The 18,195-nt window shown below is 39.9% G+C and overlaps 1 protein-coding gene across 3 annotated transcripts in view; it reads right to left on the reverse strand.

Annotated features, from left to right (window-relative positions):
- Nucleotides 1-6,096: 6,096 nt before the first annotated feature.
- Nucleotides 6,097-18,195, reverse strand: part of LOC121930343 (rho guanine nucleotide exchange factor 5-like) — a 38,715-nt gene continuing 26,616 nt past the window's right edge. For 2 of the 3 annotated variants that reach the window (XM_042466544.1, XM_042466543.1), the window contains exons 12-14: nucleotides 14,790-14,881; nucleotides 13,091-13,195; nucleotides 6,097-7,751 (exon numbers count right to left, since the gene is read on the reverse strand). In XM_042466544.1, coding sequence (XP_042322478.1) covers nucleotides 7,597-7,751; nucleotides 13,091-13,195; nucleotides 14,790-14,881 — 352 coding nt within the window. In that variant the 3' untranslated portion in view covers nucleotides 6,097-7,596. The remainder of the gene's footprint in view (nucleotides 7,752-13,090; nucleotides 13,196-14,789; nucleotides 14,882-18,195) is intronic. The other variant, XM_042466545.1, reaches the window with a different exon arrangement.

Below are 18,195 nucleotides of genomic sequence, written 5' to 3' on the forward strand. Positions count from 1 at the left end.
GCTCCTCTCTTTCCCAGAGGAACTATGGGAAGACACAGAAGAGCCTCAGATGCAGAGGGTTTTGGGACAAATAGAAGCTCCCTTTTCCCTTTCCTGGAAAGGAAAAGCACCTAAGCAGCTGATTGGCTGTGACATCAAGCGCTTATTAGACACTTGATTGACAGCTGATTTTAAAAAAAGAGGTTCCGGAAGGGCAATGGGAATGGAGAGCAAAATAACCTGCTTCAAATTACCACGGGGAAAATACCAATGGGAACAAAAACAGGGGTAAAAAAAACGGGTGTGTTTGCACCCGTTTTTAATGGGAACAATGGGTCAGATTCAATTACAACTCAGAAAAAAAATCTGAGTCAGAATTGCAGCAATATAAGTTGCGATATATGCCCAGTGGGAATGGCCCCCAGGTCCTTGTTCAGAATGTGTTTTCACTGGCTTTTGAGTGAAACATGGTTTCAACATGTGGATGTCATGGTTTGCTGCCTTCTGATATGGTGGCTTAATGGAACTTCTCGCCATTGCTCACCACAAAAGCTAAAAGAGGCAAATATAACAGATGAGAACTAATTATTGATGCTTGAACAGGCCAGTCATAAAACAAACTGTAAGAACTGGTAGTGAAAATGACTCTGGTGCTCATTGTGAAAACAAAGATGAGGATAAAAATTCTGGCAGTGTGAGAACTGAGAAAATTATGGCATCTGGCATTTGCAGTAAAAGACTAGGGGGAGATAGGAATAGTGTTAAAGATGAAGTCATAGATGAAAAAACAAGGGCTGTGGTTCAGTTGATTTAATTAGAACTACAAGCTGTCTTGTCAACTGCTCTACCATCTTTGGTGGAAAAAATCTAGGCCTGGGACAGACCGCCCAAAAAGGATGGCCTGCCGGCAGCCTACTTTCCTCCAGAGGGAAGTCACAGCCGACAAACCGCATGGCTTCCCTCCGGAGGAAAAAGAACCCAAGAAAAGTGGGTTCTTTTTCCACCTCAGGGTGGATATAATGAGTGCGCTAATGGCGCGCTCGTTACATAAGTGACGAGTGGAGACATGCGGACGCTGCACATCGCTTTCGTAGCAATGGCAGCGCCCATGTACACAGGACGCCACCATTGTTACACCACCCATACGTTCTAGGGTTAGGGACCGTGCAGTTGTTGCATGGTCCCTAACCCTTGAATTAGCACTGGTACGCTGCTTGTTGGCGGTATGTACCACGCCTTTCTTTCAAAGCAGATTAACAAAATTCAGATCATTTTCCTAAAAGGTAGAGAATTAATCAAGCCATTTGTTTCATCAGCAGTTACTGGCTCCCATTCAGGGCAACTTGATATCTCTGTCATAACAATATCATTACTTGGATTTAATCTGGGCCTGAGAGCATGTTTATAGAGGGAAGAGAAATGGGCCTTCCATTGTATAGGCATAATATAATTTTCAATAATGCCATATATCTTTCTTGTACCCTTTTCTATCAGAGCCCAGAATTTAATAGAATGCCTGTCCACAAGTACCTGGCCTAACCCCATCCAAGACCAACAAATACAGTCTGCTTTTTTAAAATTAATTTTTATAATATTTCATAAACAAATGTCTTCTTACATTCTATTACATACTATCACATTTTAAAACATTATTTTATATACCCCTCAGTGCTCCCCTTCCCCGGAGCCATTTCTATCCTTATATTCCATCTAAAATTTCAGTTCATCTTCTGGAGGTAACCTTCCATCTTCTTTTCTCAATACATTCTCAACAAATTCTTTCCAAATCCCCTCAAAGTCATTTCTTTTCCATAGTCCTTTTTTTACTTTCAATTTACATGTCAGCTTATCATTAATAGCTAATTTCCAAACCTCTTTGTACCAATCCTCCACTTCTACATCTATTTTCGTTTTCCAACACCTTGCTATTATTACTCTCGCTGCTGTAAGCAAATTTGTTACCAAATATTTTTCTTCTTTTTTCCATTTCTCTGAATTATATAACGATAACAAAACAATACTCGGTCTTCTATTTTTATATTCATAACATTTTCTATTTCTAATAACACTTTTCCCCAAAAATTTTGTACATATTTACATTGCCACCACATATGGATGTCTGACCCTACTTCTTGACAGCCTCTCCAACAATCCTTTGAATTATTCTTATTAATATTATGTAATCTCACTGGAGTCTGGTACCATTTCCAAACCAACTTATAATAATTTTCTTTTATCTGAACCGATAAATTTTTCAGGTGTCTTTGTTCCCAAATTCTATCCCATTCCTTGTCATTTATTTTACATCCTAATTCTTCTTCCCATAATCCCTTTAATGTATTTCCTTTTATTTTTCCTCCTTTATTCTCCATCAACATTTTGTAAATTTTACTAATAGTTCCTTTTATATTCTCATTTTCTTCCATTTCTCTTCCTTCTGAACAATTTGTTCAAATTGCATATACTTTTTCTTTTTTACATTCCTTTTCCTCCAATTTTTAAACCATTGTTCTGTGAAACCACGAAATTTTTATTCCCATAAGTTTTTCTTTTATATTTCCTTTCTCTATTCTTACATCTATCCAATCTTCTATTCTGTCTATTTTCCTTTCTTTTAACTCCTTATCTAACAATCCTCTTAAATTCTTTGGGAATTTCTTTTCCACTATTATTGGCGTTATTATTGAATCTTCATTCATTAATTCTTTTTTGTGTTTATACCATATTTCTATTATATTTTTCATAAGTGGGTTTTCAATAATTTTTATTTCTTTCCTAGTAAAGTTCTTTAAAAAATATTCCATATTCTCCTATCTACTATATAGTCTGCTTTTTTCGTTCTAAATAAATTCTTATATTCTCTTCAGAGAAATACTGTACATACAACCTGTAGTTTTCCACCAAGTCCTCCTGTCTTAATTCTCTTATAACCCTTGCTAAATTACACTTCCTCTTGGTATACTGCTTGTCAAATCAACCATGGGTTGGGTGGTTAAGTGGATAAAGAGACATCCAGCGTCCCTTTTCAGCAGCTGCTCTTAGACTCTGGAATGACCTGCCAGACAAGATCTGTCAGATTATCACCTTGGAAACCTTTAAGAAGGCTATTAAGATGGATCTCTTCCAGCAGGCCTTTCCAGACTAGAACATCCCTGCTGACCTGCCTCCTCCCCTCCTTTTTCTCCCATTATCCCCCATCTTTATCTTTATTCTACCCAGACTCCGCTTGAAACTCTTATTTCATTTTAATCGTTATTGAATATTAATGTTTTAAACTTTTTTTCTTGGTTTAATCTCCTTTTAGCATTTAATTATGTTTTTATGATGGGGGGAGGGATGGGGATCTTGAAATTGTTAATGTATTCTCTTTTAACTGTATTTTTCTTTACTGTTGTAATCCGCTTGGATTCCTAGGGATTAAGCGGAATATTATTATTATTATTATTATTATAGCAGATAATAAAATCTGATGAGCCTTCAAATAAATTCTTTTTAAAAGACAATTCCGGTTTAGCCTCCTTTATGCAAAATGTTTGGGACTAAGTGTTTGGGATTTTGGATACACACACACTGGATTTTTGACTATTTGTATATACATAGAATCACAGAGTTGGAAGAGATCACAAGGGCTATCCAGTCTAACCCATGCCATGCAAGAACAACAATCAAAGCACCCTAAAACAAACTCACTCAGCCTCTGTTTAAAAACCTCCAAAGAATATTTCATTGCAGTATATTGCAATGCAGCATTTTCCACTGTCAAACAGCTCTTACTGTTTGGAAGTTCTTCCTAACGTTTAGGTGGAATCTCTTTTTGTTTGAATCCATTGATCTGGGTCCTATTCTCTAGAGCTGCAAAAAAACAAACTTGCTCCATCTTTAATATGACAACCCTTCAAATAATGAATTATCTTGGAGACAGAACTCAAAATTCTGTAGCACAGACTCCCACTATATAAAATTCCAGAGGTGCAAATTGAGCTCAGGTCCATGATCATACTGCAAACATATGATGGATAGTGGAGTGCACAAGGGAATTCCAGAAGAAAATCAGCATGTGCTTTATAGATTATAGCAAAGTCTTTGATTACATAGGTCATGAAAATCTGTAGCTTACTCTTAAAAGAATGGAAATTCCATTTAATTTTACTGTCTTGATGTACAACCTGTACTCAGGACAAGAATCTACTGTTAGAATCTGGAGAAACAGAATGGTTTCCAGTCTGCAAACAGGTCACACCATTTGTTCTACTTGTATGCAGGAAATTCCATATGCAGAGAAGGTTTAGTCTCAGAGGAAGATGGATTGAAGATTGGAGCAAGGGTTATCAACAATCTTAGATATACAGATTACACCATATTACTAGCAGAAAACAACAATGACTTGGGAACAATTATTAGAAAGCCAAAGAAGAAAGTACTAAGACAGGCTTAATGTTGAACATTAAGAAAACAAAAATAATGGCCATGGAAGATTTATTTACAGTGTATCTTTGGTATCCACTGAGGTTTGGTTCCAGGACCCCCCCCCCCCCCATGGATACCATAATCCATTGAATCTCACAATACAATTTAAGTAGAATGGTGTCACTTATATAACATGGCAAAATCAAGGCTTGCTTTTTGAAGTTTATATAGATTTTAAAATTATTTTCAAACTGTGGATAGTTGAATCTGTGAATAAAGAATACATGGATACAGAGAGCTGACTGTAAATTCAATCTAGAAGACAGGGCATAGAAATAGTTAAAGCTTTCGTATATCCTGGATCAATTATTGATCAGAATGGAGAGTGCAGTCAATAAATCAGAAGAAGACTATTACTGGGAAGGATAACTATTAGATAACTAGACAATGCAACGATAAAAATGCTATAGGATCATCCAAGCCATTTTATTCCTCATCATCATGTATGAATGTGAGAGCTGGGACAGTGAGGAAAGCTGATAGAGAGAAAATCATCTCATTTAAGATGTGATGCTGGAGAAGAATGATGAAGATACCATGGCTCAGCACATTCAGGTTTGTTTTGTTCTAGGACCCATTTGTTTATCTTTTTTTGGCCTTCCATGGTATCCTCATCACTTGAGGCTGTTGTACTTTAATCACATCACGAGAAGGCGTTACTTACTAGAAAAGACAGTAATGCTGGGGAAGACAGAGGACAGTAGAAAGAGAGGAAGACTGTATACCAAATGGTTAAACACAACTGAGGAGGGCATGGATCTGAGCTTGCAGAACCTGAGCAGAACTGTTGAGGACAGGGGGGGTTGATGGTGTCTCATTCATGCGGTTGCCATGAGTCAAAGTCAACTCAAAGGCAGTTAACAACAATATCTAGGTCATAAATTTCCTATCCCTGTAAGAGAAATTAGAAAAATATTTAAATTCCTTGACACCATTAGCTCATTTTATGTTCCCAAGCAAACCAACTAGACTATTTGAATTTTATAGTCCATACACCATCAATTTAAATTATTTATCAGGTTGCACTATATGTACCAGAAGGCTAAATATCTGTATTTTGCAGCCATATCATAGAATCATTTTCAAAAGCAGCACAAGTATCCTTATATTGCGGTCCTACCTGGAGCTAGGTGGGTCTAAGCCCCATTGATTTCACAGGCACATTCATAGGATCAGTCATTACAATTAGCAGAACACAAATATACCCTCCAAGCTGTCTTGTTTCTTATCAAGTGATGATTTGAACTGCTGACTATGAAGAAGATGAAGCCCCATATCCTGAGTTAATTTCTTGTAAGGGCTGTACAAATTGTTACACTGACTGAGGAACATAGGACTAATCAGATTACAGTATTTGTACATCTACTGCCCTCTAGATAGTGGCCTTCTAGGATTTCTACCAAAAAACCTCACAGACCTGGAACAACTACTAAAAAGATTCAAGGAAGAAAGTACAAAGGCTTTATGTTGAACATAAAGAAAACACAAATAATGACTATGGAGAATCTACACAGATTCAACTTAGACAATGAGGAAATAAATGTAGTAAAACAGTTGTCATACCTGGGATCAAACATTGGTAGGAATGGGGACTGCAGCCAGGGAATCAGAAAAAGATTAAGAATGGGGAGAGTGGCTATGAAAGAACTAGAAAAGATCCTAAAATGCAAGGATATACAACTGAGTGCAATAGTTAGAATCATACAAGCCACTGTATTCCGTACTACCAAGTATGGATGTGAGAGCTGGGCAATTAAGAAACAAATAGGTCCCAGAGTAGATAAAGCCAGAAATGTCCCTAGAATCCAAAATGACAAAACTGAGGCTGTCATATTTTGGATATATCATGAGAAGAGAGGACTCATTAGAAAAAACGATAATGCTGGGAAATGTGGAGGGAAGCAGAAAGAGATGAAGGTCACATGCTAGATGGATGGACTCTATTAAGGAGGTCAAGGGTATGAGTTTGCAGGAATTAAGCAGAGCAGTGGAGGACAGGGAGTCTTGGAGATTTCTCATCTGCAGGATCGCCATGGGTTGAATTCAACTTGAGGGCAGTTAACAACAACAAAGCATTTCAGGCAGAGATTTTTCCTATTATATACTGTGCTTTGTCATAAGAACACAAGAAGAGCCATTCTGATCAGATCAAACTGTGTCTCCAGTACACCATTCTTTTCAAACTGTAGCCAATCAGTTGCCTATGGCAAGCCCATGAGAAGGACAAGAATAGCACGCCACCTAACATTAACTTCAGATCACCCACCTACACATACCTTTTAAATCCAACTTTCTTGTAAACTGAGAAGGGTAAAAAAAAAAGACAGATATAATTCTTTAAAGTGTCTCTGGAGGAAAGATATTGCATGTTCCTTCTTTTCCCACCCATTCTTAGTTAACACTTATTTTCCTTTTTTCCCTAGCCCTGCACAACAGTAAGAACAGCAGGTGCTGTGTTCCTGGTTGGAGGAATAACTTGTGAGAAATGTTTCAACTGTTAATAGCACAGGAGCAAGATCTTTACTAGAGACTCGGCCCTAACTCTGTGGTTAGGAGATATACTACTACCTCAAGGGAAACTTTATATTTTTCTTCTTATATATGCATTTCTTCTTCAATAGGAAAGTTTGGCAATTAAAGCAAAATGTGTTATTTCAGATGGGAAATCCCATCTCAACAGTAATGGGTATTAGTGTGTGTGTGTGTGTGTGTGTTTTCTAACATCTTCTTTGATAGTTATTCGAAGCATTTTGAAATATTAACATTTTTGGCCTTGTTCAGCAAAAGCTGAATCAAAGGTCTGTATCTGAACAGCCAAAGAGTCAAGAAAAGATTTCCAAAGGTCCTAATATCAAGTTCCCAGCTCTCTTTTCTGTCTTCTTTCATGTACCAAAAGTCATTTGGAGGATTTTTTTTTCCTGTTAGTAGTTTTTTTTCCTGCCAGTATTTTTTCTAGCCCCAGTGATGCATAGGATCTTTCCATGAGGTGAAGTGGTATCTTTTCTTGTTAAACATGTCATTTCTAATTGGTGCAACTATGTACATCTTACTAACCTATGCAGCTATCTCTCATCCAGAAAACCAAATGCATTTTGATCATGGAGCTGAAAGAGAGAAGGAGAAAAATGCTTGTGATGGGAACTAGTGGTCCTATTTTCTGTGAAAGACTTGTTGTTTGGCATTCTTAACACGTTGTTCCTCTTTCAGATTCATTTGCCGAACTTGTTTGCTAGAGATGAATTCCACTTGATCAGAAGGAAACCAGCCTTTCTCTCCATCTGACAGTTTTACTCCTTCAATCCAGCCTGGAAAGAGAGCAGATAATAAGGGTGAACAAGCAAACATTTTCTGATTAGTGAATTACTGCAGTTTGCAGATAGCAATTCAGTAAGTCAACCATTTTACCTGTCATTTAGTAAGACCTTCCTTATTTCCACGATCAGATAAAACATCTCATCTTATTACCTCCAGACTGAAGCAGCTTTTTCTGGAGTAGTTCAGTTGCTAGCGTGGGCTTTCTGTTATAGTGTACACACATAACCCCAAATGTGTAATCAAACTGTACATACACGTGTCCATATGGTTGTTGAGACTCTGTGTTGATAATTGATTTTTACCCAGGTATAAGAATCCTGGTTAATCCAGGGTACAGCTATGTTTGAGTTAAATATACCACATGAGATTTCAAAAGCAACATTACAAAAAAGTTACTTATTGTTGTAAAAAGTCATGTTTTCTAGTCAATTTTCAAACTTAACTTTGAAAGGCCATTTCAAAACCCATTTTGACAGGCATTTTTTCAAGTCGTATGCCAATTTTTTTATCAATCCTGAGGAACAAAAAGTGATGAAAAGGCAGTATGCAATGAAAAAAGTAAAGCAAAGAATTGCCTTTCCAAACAAGTAATGGAAACAAATTATCTATCAAATGTTGCAATGAATGAATAAAAATGAATTTTGTTACTGTTTTGAAAGTGCCCCATTTATAGATTTTAATTACCTTCCCTGATACTTTGCAGATGTGGACTACAGATCCTACAATCTGATTTATGGCTAGGAATGATGGTACTTATGACACAAAGCATCTGGAAACTGTCTTGAAGCAGAGCATCTAGAAACTTGTTGAATTAAGATTTGTTTTTTAAAACTGATCTACATCTGCTTTCCAGCCTACCCACCCATGCACATGGTTCACCCACCCTTTGAAGACCATGGATTGTTTGTCTGGCACAGTGGTCAAATACCTCAGGTAAGGCAACCAATTAAGGCTCAAATGGTGTCAGCAGAGCCAAACAGATTATATTGAAAGTTCAATGTACAAGATGTGTGCATTTGGAACCCTTGTAAGTTTTGGTATGAAAGTTCCATTTGCAGAGGATCTCATTCCATTCAGAATTGTCCAAACAGAAGGGGATTGCCCCAAGTTAAAGATTAGGTGGGCAAAAGAGGGCCAGAATGTTCCCCTGCACCTCAGGGTTTTTAGTTTTAATTGCTGTTTTTATCCTTGATATTGTATTTTTAATATGTTATACTATTTAATTACTGTCTTAAGGGGGGAGGGATGATAAAGTGTTGTTAATTGTCATATTTTATTATTTTACTGTTGTTAACCGCCTGGATTGGTTTGCCAGAGGGCCGGTATACAAATATATAATATTATTTTATTCTTTTATTATTATTATTATTATTATTAAAATGGGTCCAGCCCAATTATAAAAAAATATTTTAATTAATTATTGTATATTTACAATGCTCTCCAACTGTCCTCCTCCTCTTGTTCTCCTTCCCAATTAATATTGAAAAAAGGTTTTTTTTCTTCCTGGAACTGCAGGAAAAGTGGGAGCCATTAACCAGCATGTTCACTTGTAAAGGCTAATTGGAGGAAAGGTTGGCACAAATCTAGCAGATTTGAATAGTCCTAAACTACAATAGTTTAACTATTTAACCAAGAAATTGATTAACTATGTTTCCTTGAAAGAAGGTAGCTACTAAATCCTAAATAACTAGTTAAGTTTTTTGTGGTTTTTTCAGGCTATGTGGCCATATTATAGAAGACTTTATTCCTGACGTTTCATCCGCATCTTTGCCACAGATGCTGATGAAACGTCAGGAATAAACTCTTCTAGAACATGGCCACATAGTCTGAAAAACCCACAAAAAACTATGGATGCCAGCCATGAAAGCCTTCAACTAATTAAGTCTTACATAAGCAATTATTTCTAATAAATAGTGACGATGAAATTTATAAATAGTGTTAACCAGTACATGCTTACATATATAAACAATGGGATTTACTCACTGTTAAGTGTATTTTCATATTGTTGTTGTTTATACAGTCAGGCCTTCATATACATGGATTTTTTATACATGGATTCAACCATCCACGGTTTGAAAATGTTCAAAAAGAGTATAAATTTCAAATATCAGACCTTGATTTTCCATTTTTTATAAGGGACACCATTTTGCTATGTCATTATATTTAATGGGACTTGAGTATCCACGGATCTTGGAACCAAACCCTAGCGTATAACAAGGGTCCATATTATTATTATTATTATTATTATTATTATTATTATTATTCACACCTTTCCCCTAATCTAGGATACATGACAGCATAGGTTAAAACAGGCACCTCAGCATGTTTCTTGAGGTAATCCCAACTCCCAAGTGCAGCCATGAGATGAAGCCCATAACTCTTTCCTGTGGCAGTGAGTGCCACACTTTAAAAATGAGACTGTTAGAAAGGAAATTTACTTGGACTGAAAAGAAGGGGCTGCTGAGAAGATACATCCTTGGGGTTTGTTTACTTGCTTGTACTTCATTTCCTTCCTACAAAATGGGGAGAAGGGTGGGAAGGTGTCCGTATGGAGAAAATTGGCATAATTTAGGAAATTAATATCTCTCTCTCTCTCTTTCTTTTGTATGGAACACACTCCCTCGGAGTGTGGGAGTCTACCTCCTTGGAGGTCTTCAAACAGTGGCAGATGGTCATCTGTCGGGTATGCTTTGATTGAGATTTCCTGCATGGCAGGGGGTTGGATTGGATGGCCCTTGTGGTCTCTTCCTACTCTATGATTCTATGATTTTCCATGTTTCAGAATCCCCATCCAGCACAGTCACTGAGCCAGACTGAGTGGGTGAACAGGGTAATCAATGTCTCCTTACAAAAAGGCAGAGTTGTAATCAGTAGCATCCTGCACTAGGGTATCACCTGGTGTGTGTGTGTGTGTGGGGGGGGGAACAGAGCGAAAAGGGTCTGCTTCCAACATCCTGCCCCATGTGGCTTTCCTTCAGAATAAAGCAGTATGGAACATGTATCCTAGATTAGGGGAAAGGTGTGAATAATAATAATAATAATAATAATAATACCTGTATTTGACCTGTATGCTATTTAACATATACATTAAACCACTGGGAGAGGTCATCTAGAGTTCTGGGGTGCAGTGCCATCAATATGCACATAGCACTCATTACTTCTTCCCACTTCAATCCAAAGAGGTTGTCCTGGTCCTAAACCAATGTCTGTCATCAGTAATGGACTGGATGAGGGCAAACAAATTGAAACTTAATCCAGACAAGACACAGATGCTCCTTGACAGTTGGAAGGCAGATCAGGGAATAGGGATCCAGCCTGTTTTAGACAGGGTCACACACCCCTGAAGACATAGGTTTGTAGTTTGAGAGTACTCCTAGACTCAGCTTTGAACCTGGGGGCCCAGGTTTCTGCATTGACCAGGAGTGCCTTTGAACATCTAAAGCAGGGGAGGCAACCTTTTTGAGCCGGGGGCTGGGTTGCTGTCCCTCAGACAACTGGGGGGCCAAAGCCAGGGGTGGAGCTTCCACCCTCTGGGGGCATGGCCGCGTGCCAGGGCGGAGCTTCCACCATCCAGGGTGGAGCTGCACGCTGGGGGCGGAGCTTCCACCGAAGCCCCGTGGGGAGGAGGAGGTGTGTGCCCGCCCTCTCCTCTTCGGTCCCTTTCTGGCCAAACACCCCCAACCTGCATTCCAAAACACACACAACAGCACATTTGTGCATTTCACATGGCTTTACTTAACATGGCCTCTTGCATATTTCAGACGCTTATTCCATAACCAAACCCCTTGGGTTTAACACTTAGCATGGTTTAACATGGCTATGCATATTGAACATGTCAAGGTGGTTTCACTGTTCTTGCACCAAGTGTACTTCTCAGAAGTATGTACTTGGTCAAGGGACTTTGGTTTTTCTTCACTGCGCATGAGTTTGTAAAAATCACAGCAATTTACATTGGCCTTGCCTCAGAGGCTTGCTGATATCAATATCACTATTAAAGAACCAAAAACACACAGAAAAGGCACTTTGGAAAGTCACACTCTCTTGGCTTCAGAAACAGTGTGTGCATGCCTCTCAAGCTGACTCATATCATCATCATCATCATCATCATCATCATCATCATCATCATCATCACACTATCATTGTCAAAGCAAGGGAGACTTGTTAGCATTAAAAGCACCCAAAACACACTTTGGAAGGTGACACTCTCTCGGCTTCTGAAACAGTGCCTGCATGCCTCTCAAGCTGACTCATATCATCATCATCATTATCATCATCACCACCACCACCACCACCACCACCACCACCAGGGTTCTTTATATCTCCAATCTCTTTTCCTGTTAATTTTATAAAAAGCATCATGTGAAGATTGTGGTGATCTACATTAAGTTCCATTTTTACTCATGGGATGTTGATGCTCTTTTTCATTAGGGGGATTGCCCAGTGTAATTTGAGCATATGCACCAGGAGCCCTGGTGGCACAGTAGTTAAATGCCAGTATTGCAGCCACTCACAGCCACAAGGTTCTGAGTTCAATCCCAGGCAGGACTCCAGTGTCCACTCAGCCCTCCATCCTTTCATAGGGCAGTAAAATGAATATGCAGCTTGTTGGGGGGCAATTGGTTTACACATTGCAAACTGCTTAGGGAGTGTTAGTTCACTGACAAGAGGTATAAAAATGTACTTGCTATTGCTATTGCTCTATGTTCTCCCCTGTCTCATTATCAGGAATTTTGGGGAAATGGGTCAGCTTCCTTGGGAGGGAGGAACCAATGGAATTATCTCACTCTTCACAGAACAGTCAAGAACAGCAACTACAATTCTCACCTCCTTCAGTTTTATGAAGAATAAACCCAAAAATGTATATCACTACTGACTCATGGCTCTGATTTTATTGAAGGAGTAACAGGAATGATATTTAATACTTCTCACATGCCATTTTCCTGATCCACACTTTCCTGATATAGGTTCTCTACTACCACCATTCAACTGCTTTCCCATTTTTCTGGCAATGTGAGAAAAAACAAAACAAATGTGGCAATTTTAACTGAATCAACAGCCCACAAAGAGTGGATTAAACACCCCCAGTGATCTGTTAATTTCTGAAGCATTTTACAGTTGCATTAATTTTTTTTAAAAAAAAGCCATAATGTGATAGTCAGGGTGTGCCTTGTGCACTTTGGACTGAAGTAACACAGCATCTCTTATGCTGCTCTTCCCAGTCCTGGAAGCAGCTAGGATCAAAAGACTGTCTCCTGGGAAATTTGGTGTTATAGTCATCATGATGCACCTTCCATACCCCAACACCCCCAGCATTGCTATGTTCACTTACCATCAGTACTTTGCTGTAAGACCATGATTATATCTGCTTTCTCTAAGGGAAGCTCATCATTCTCTCGAGCTTTGTATGACTTCACACACTGAACCTGAGGTGCATCTGTGAGTTTCATAAGAACATGGGTATTATTAGCTGTCAGGTATATTGTTGCTAAAATCATTCAAATGAGTTGGGTGTCTTCAGCAAAAGCTTTGTAATTAAACAGAATTTTTGAACATAAAAATGCTGATTGAATCCCATTTTGGGGCAAGAGGTGAGTTATACATCCAACCAATCAATAAAAAATAGATATATTAGGTGGGTGTGTTCTGTTCACTATGTTTGGACTTTACCACTCCACTAGCTATATCTCACAAAAATTTCATGCCTATTTTCTACTACCTTATCAGGATTGTTTGGGCTACATGTTGATGTTTTAAGGCTAGTTGATTTGGGGTTGATGAATTGGACTAAGTGGATACATACAACATATCCAGGGGTAGTTATATTAGCCATATAACAAAGTATAATAACATCCCAAATCCACAAAACAGTGATACCTTTATTGGACTAATCAAATCATAGAATCATAGAGTTGGAAGAGAATGCAAGGACCATCCAATCCAACCCCCTGCCATGCAGGAACTCTCAATCAAAGCATCCCCAACAGATGGCCATCCAGCCTCTGCTTAAAGACCTCCAAGGAAGGAGACTCCACTACACTTTGAGGGAGTGTGTTCCATTGTCGAACAGCCCTTACTGTCAGGACATTCCTCCTAATGTTGAGGTGGAATCTCTTTTCCTGCAGCTTGCATCCATTGTTCTGCGTTCTAGTCTCTGGAGCAGCAGAAAACAAGCTTGCTCCCTCCTCGATATGACATGCCTTCCAATATTTAAACAGGGCTATCATATCACCTCTTAATCTTCTTTTCTCCAGGCTAAACATCCCCACCTCCCTAAGTCGTTCCTCATAGGGCATTTTTTCCAGACCCTTCACCTTTTTAGTCACCCTCTTTTGGACACGCTCCAGTTTCTCAATGTCCTTTTTAAATTGTGGTACACAGAACTGTACACAATATTCCAGGTGGGGCCTGACCAAAGCAGAATACAGTGGCACTATTACTTCTATTGATCTCTATACATTTATTGATGCAGCCTAAAATTGCATTGGCCTTTTTATCTGCCGCATCGCACTGTTCACTCATGTTCAGCATGTGGTCTACTAGGACTCCTAGATCCCTTTCACACGTAGTCTCGTTCAGCCAGGTGTCCCCCATCCTATATCTGTGCATCCTATGTCTGTCCCCCATCCTATATCTGTAATATGTTGGTATTTGATTTGAATTTCCTGCATGGCAGAATGGGGTTGGACTGGATGGCCCTTGTGGTCTCTTCCAACTCTATGATTCTATGATTCTAAATATTTGCAGCAAGATAGATTTCCATTTTGATACTTGTGTCAGTTTCAGTTTAAATCATTTTAGGATCTATGTTCACTCCTCACATTCTTTCATACACTCCCCTGTCTTGTGTGCTATTTTAAAGAGTCTATTATTTTTTCCATACTTGTCAGCCTCTACACATTTGAAGACAGAGAAAGGAAAATTACATTGTGTATAGAGAAAAAAAGTGTAATGTATTGTTATTATGCTTCAAATTAATATCTCTATTATGTGCGCACTAACTCTATGCTGTACATTCTGAACAATCTTACCTGAGTCACCCAAAATGTCAAGTTCTGTCTGTTGCGGCATAAAAGCAGAAATCCATCTCAGCTTCTCGCTCCTAGGATATACAAAATAAGAACTGAAAACATGAATATTCATGTATGCACTTTTTTCTGGAGAACTACAAAGATGTGGTAAATTTTCTTGCATTGCCTTGTAGCATACCGGGGATTATATCCTCAACCATCACTTACCGCTTCTGGGCAAGTTCTTTTTGCATCCTAGCAGGTGCGCCATAGGCATGTTCACACACCATGATGACACCCCTTGTGCACAGCACCATTTGAGTGCTGCGCCACACGGATGTCAATATGGTGTGCACCATATGGATGGGCATGTGCCATAATGGCACACGGGTGGTGGAACAAGATCTTGGAGTACGTGCACGCTCAGCCCTAGCTCAGCCCTAGTGCGCGTGCAGGCCAGCACAAAGTGCTGGTCTGTACCGCCCCTCTGTTTATGCCTCTGATGAAGTAGACTGAGGCTATGAAAACTTAGGCTACAAATGCCATTCTCTCAGTCTCAAAGTGCTCGTCATGATCTATAATGGCCGTAGCTTAGATCCAGACTATGTGAAAGATGGTTATCTTCTCATACAAACTTGCAAAAGTCTTCTAAGATCACAGGGGAAGGTCTTCTCTAGGTGCCTCCACTATCACAGGCATGCTTGGTAAGGACATGAGAAAGAACTCTCTCAGTGTCTGCTCTGGAACTCTCTTCCATAGGAAGTTGTTTTCCTTCCACCAGGAGGTAAAAGCTTTTTGTTTAAGCAGGCTTTTAATATGTAATCGTTCCCAGGGCAGCTACTTATTGGGTTGTGAGCTTTATTTATTTTTAAATTTTTGTATACTTTTAAAATAATGTTATACTGTTTTGAATGCAATGATTTCAATTATGTTTTAAATTGTATTGTTAGGTTTTATGTTATTGTCTTCTGTGAGCTGTCTTCGGAACTGCTCAGATGAAAAGGCAGTATATAAACAAACAAACAAATGAATAAATTGTGCTATAAGATCCTTTTGTTCACCTTAAGAAAGCCATTGTGTAGATTTTATCACATGGGATAGCAAAATGCTCCGATCACTATTGTACCAGTGTGCTAAAATTATCAGATGGCATCACGTGATGTGTCCATAATCCCATCATTATTGGGTGAATAAAGAGGAACTCTAGGACCACTTTTCATTCATGGGACTTTCTTGTGAATGAAAAGGAGTGCTAGAGTTCCTCTTTATTCACCTGATAATGATGGGGTTATGGTGACACCATGCAACGTCATCTGATAATCGCAGCACACTAGCGCAATAGTAACAGGAGCATCCTGCTATGCCCTTGTCACTTTTCCCCATGTGATAAAGTCCTTCATTTAGCATTAGCCCTCTCACCTCAGTCCCTCATATACAGTACAAATGAAAATACCATTAATCAAGAATATCATTATGGGTGCAGGGAGTGTGGATTGCACCAGGTGACAGCTCAGAGAGGGGTGTCACCCAGTGTACTGTTGGAAAGAGGTGTTGAAGTTTGGTCTGGTGGTTTTTCTGGCTGGGTAGGAAAGGGAGTCTTCCTTCCTCTACCACTTGATCAGCAGCTGTGCCATACCAGGGAGGAGTGGGTGCCAATGAAGATTTTGCATTCATAGGAAATTTGCTCCCCTTGCGACGAATCAGGGACGCTGGACGGAGCCACATTTTACTGATGATTAAGAAAGCGCACCTGGCATTCAGACACTGGTGCTTCCTCCATGTTAGAGTGATATTTGATCAACGTTTCAGGGACATTTTACCAACGATTCAGTCTGGTATGAAAATCTTCAAAGTTCTGGGTCTCTAGGTCTCTCAACTTTGCTGGTGGGGTAAGAAAGAGAGTCTCCTCCCTCACTTGCTCAGTCAGCTTCTCCTCTTCCTTTTCCTCTTCTTCTTTCTCCTCCTCCAGCTCTTTGGTGAGAGCAGTAGAGTCTCCCCATCTGCCTGCCTCTGCTCTGCCTAGTTGAGCCACCAGGCTACTCTTCGGAAATGCCACCACTGCTGATAGCCCATATCTTTGGCAGGGGCATGCCATACACTCCTGAGGAGATGAGCAGCAGTGGCAGCAGGAACATGGAGGACTCAGCCCTCCAATCCCCCACTGCTGCTGCTAATCTCTTCAGGGTTCTGCCCCTGCCAGCATCAGCAGCAATAAGACAAGTATCAACAGTAGTAGCAGCATCAGCAGCAGTGAGATAATCGTCATCAGCAGTGATGGCAGGAACATAGAGGACTCAGCCCTCTACCCCCACCCCAACATTACCACTACTGCTAATCTCTTTAGGGCGCCATGGGCCCAAAGGAGATAAGTGGCAGTGGTGACAAGAACATGGAGGATTTAGCCTTCCATCACCCCCTGTCACTGCCACCACTTGTCTCTTTGAGGTGCTGAAGCCAGAGGAGGAGATAAACAGCAGTGGCAACAATGTAAAGAGCTCAGCCCTCCACCATCCCACTGCATATGCTGTTCACTTCTTCGGGGTGTTGCGGCTCCCCCAAAAAGATGAATGGCAGCTGTGGAAGGAATGTGAAGGACATGGCCCTTCACCACCAATGTGGAAGACTTAGCAGTTTTTTTAATACAAATACACACACCCCATTTGGTGGGGGATGTTAAAAATGATCTACACCAGGTGTGAAATAAGCCAGGCATGCCACTGCGAACAACTACTATGTTATTATATTTACTCACATGCCACCTTTCTCCCAAAAATGAGACTCATGGCATCTCCAAGATCCTGTCTAGCTTTTGGGGGTGGGGAAAGGGAGACACGATCTTTAAATATATATTTCTCTTTTGCTTCACAAACACATGCCACTCAGGAACCTAGTGTTTCACCCCAAATAAGGAAATCGTATGCCCCCTCGACTCATCAAGTTTAAATACTGGTGTTTAATATTGTGTGTGTAGAAATCCCATAGAATCAAAGAATCAGAGAGTTGGAAGAGAGTCTGAGGGGCAGAACAGACCACCCCTGAGAAAGCCAGATTCGCCATGGCCCCAATCTGCCTTTTTGCTGGCCTGAAAACAAGTGGCAACATGACGCTACTTTTTGCGCCAGCAGAAACTGGCTTTTCCTGCCCCACAGCTGCTTTAAGGTGCTATGGAGGCATGTAGCATCTAAACTTTGTGTCCCCAGAGCACCCAGAAGTCAGCTGACAGGCGGGCAGCCGGGCGGCATGAACCCAGTTTCCAGGTGTCATGGGGGCGTGTGTCATGTGTACAACATGTTCCCAAGCTGGCTGGAAGCTGGCTTTTCATGCCGGTCTATACCAGCCCTAAGACACGTAAATAGACTGACAGCACAGAAATTCACAGCTAAAGCATTCCTGTGAGAGGTGAATATCCAAACTCTGTCTAAAACCT

The sequence above is a fragment of the Sceloporus undulatus genome, chromosome 5 (genome assembly GCF_019175285.1).
Source record: "Sceloporus undulatus isolate JIND9_A2432 ecotype Alabama chromosome 5, SceUnd_v1.1, whole genome shotgun sequence".
Classification (NCBI taxonomy): Eukaryota; Metazoa; Chordata; class Lepidosauria; order Squamata; family Phrynosomatidae; genus Sceloporus; species Sceloporus undulatus.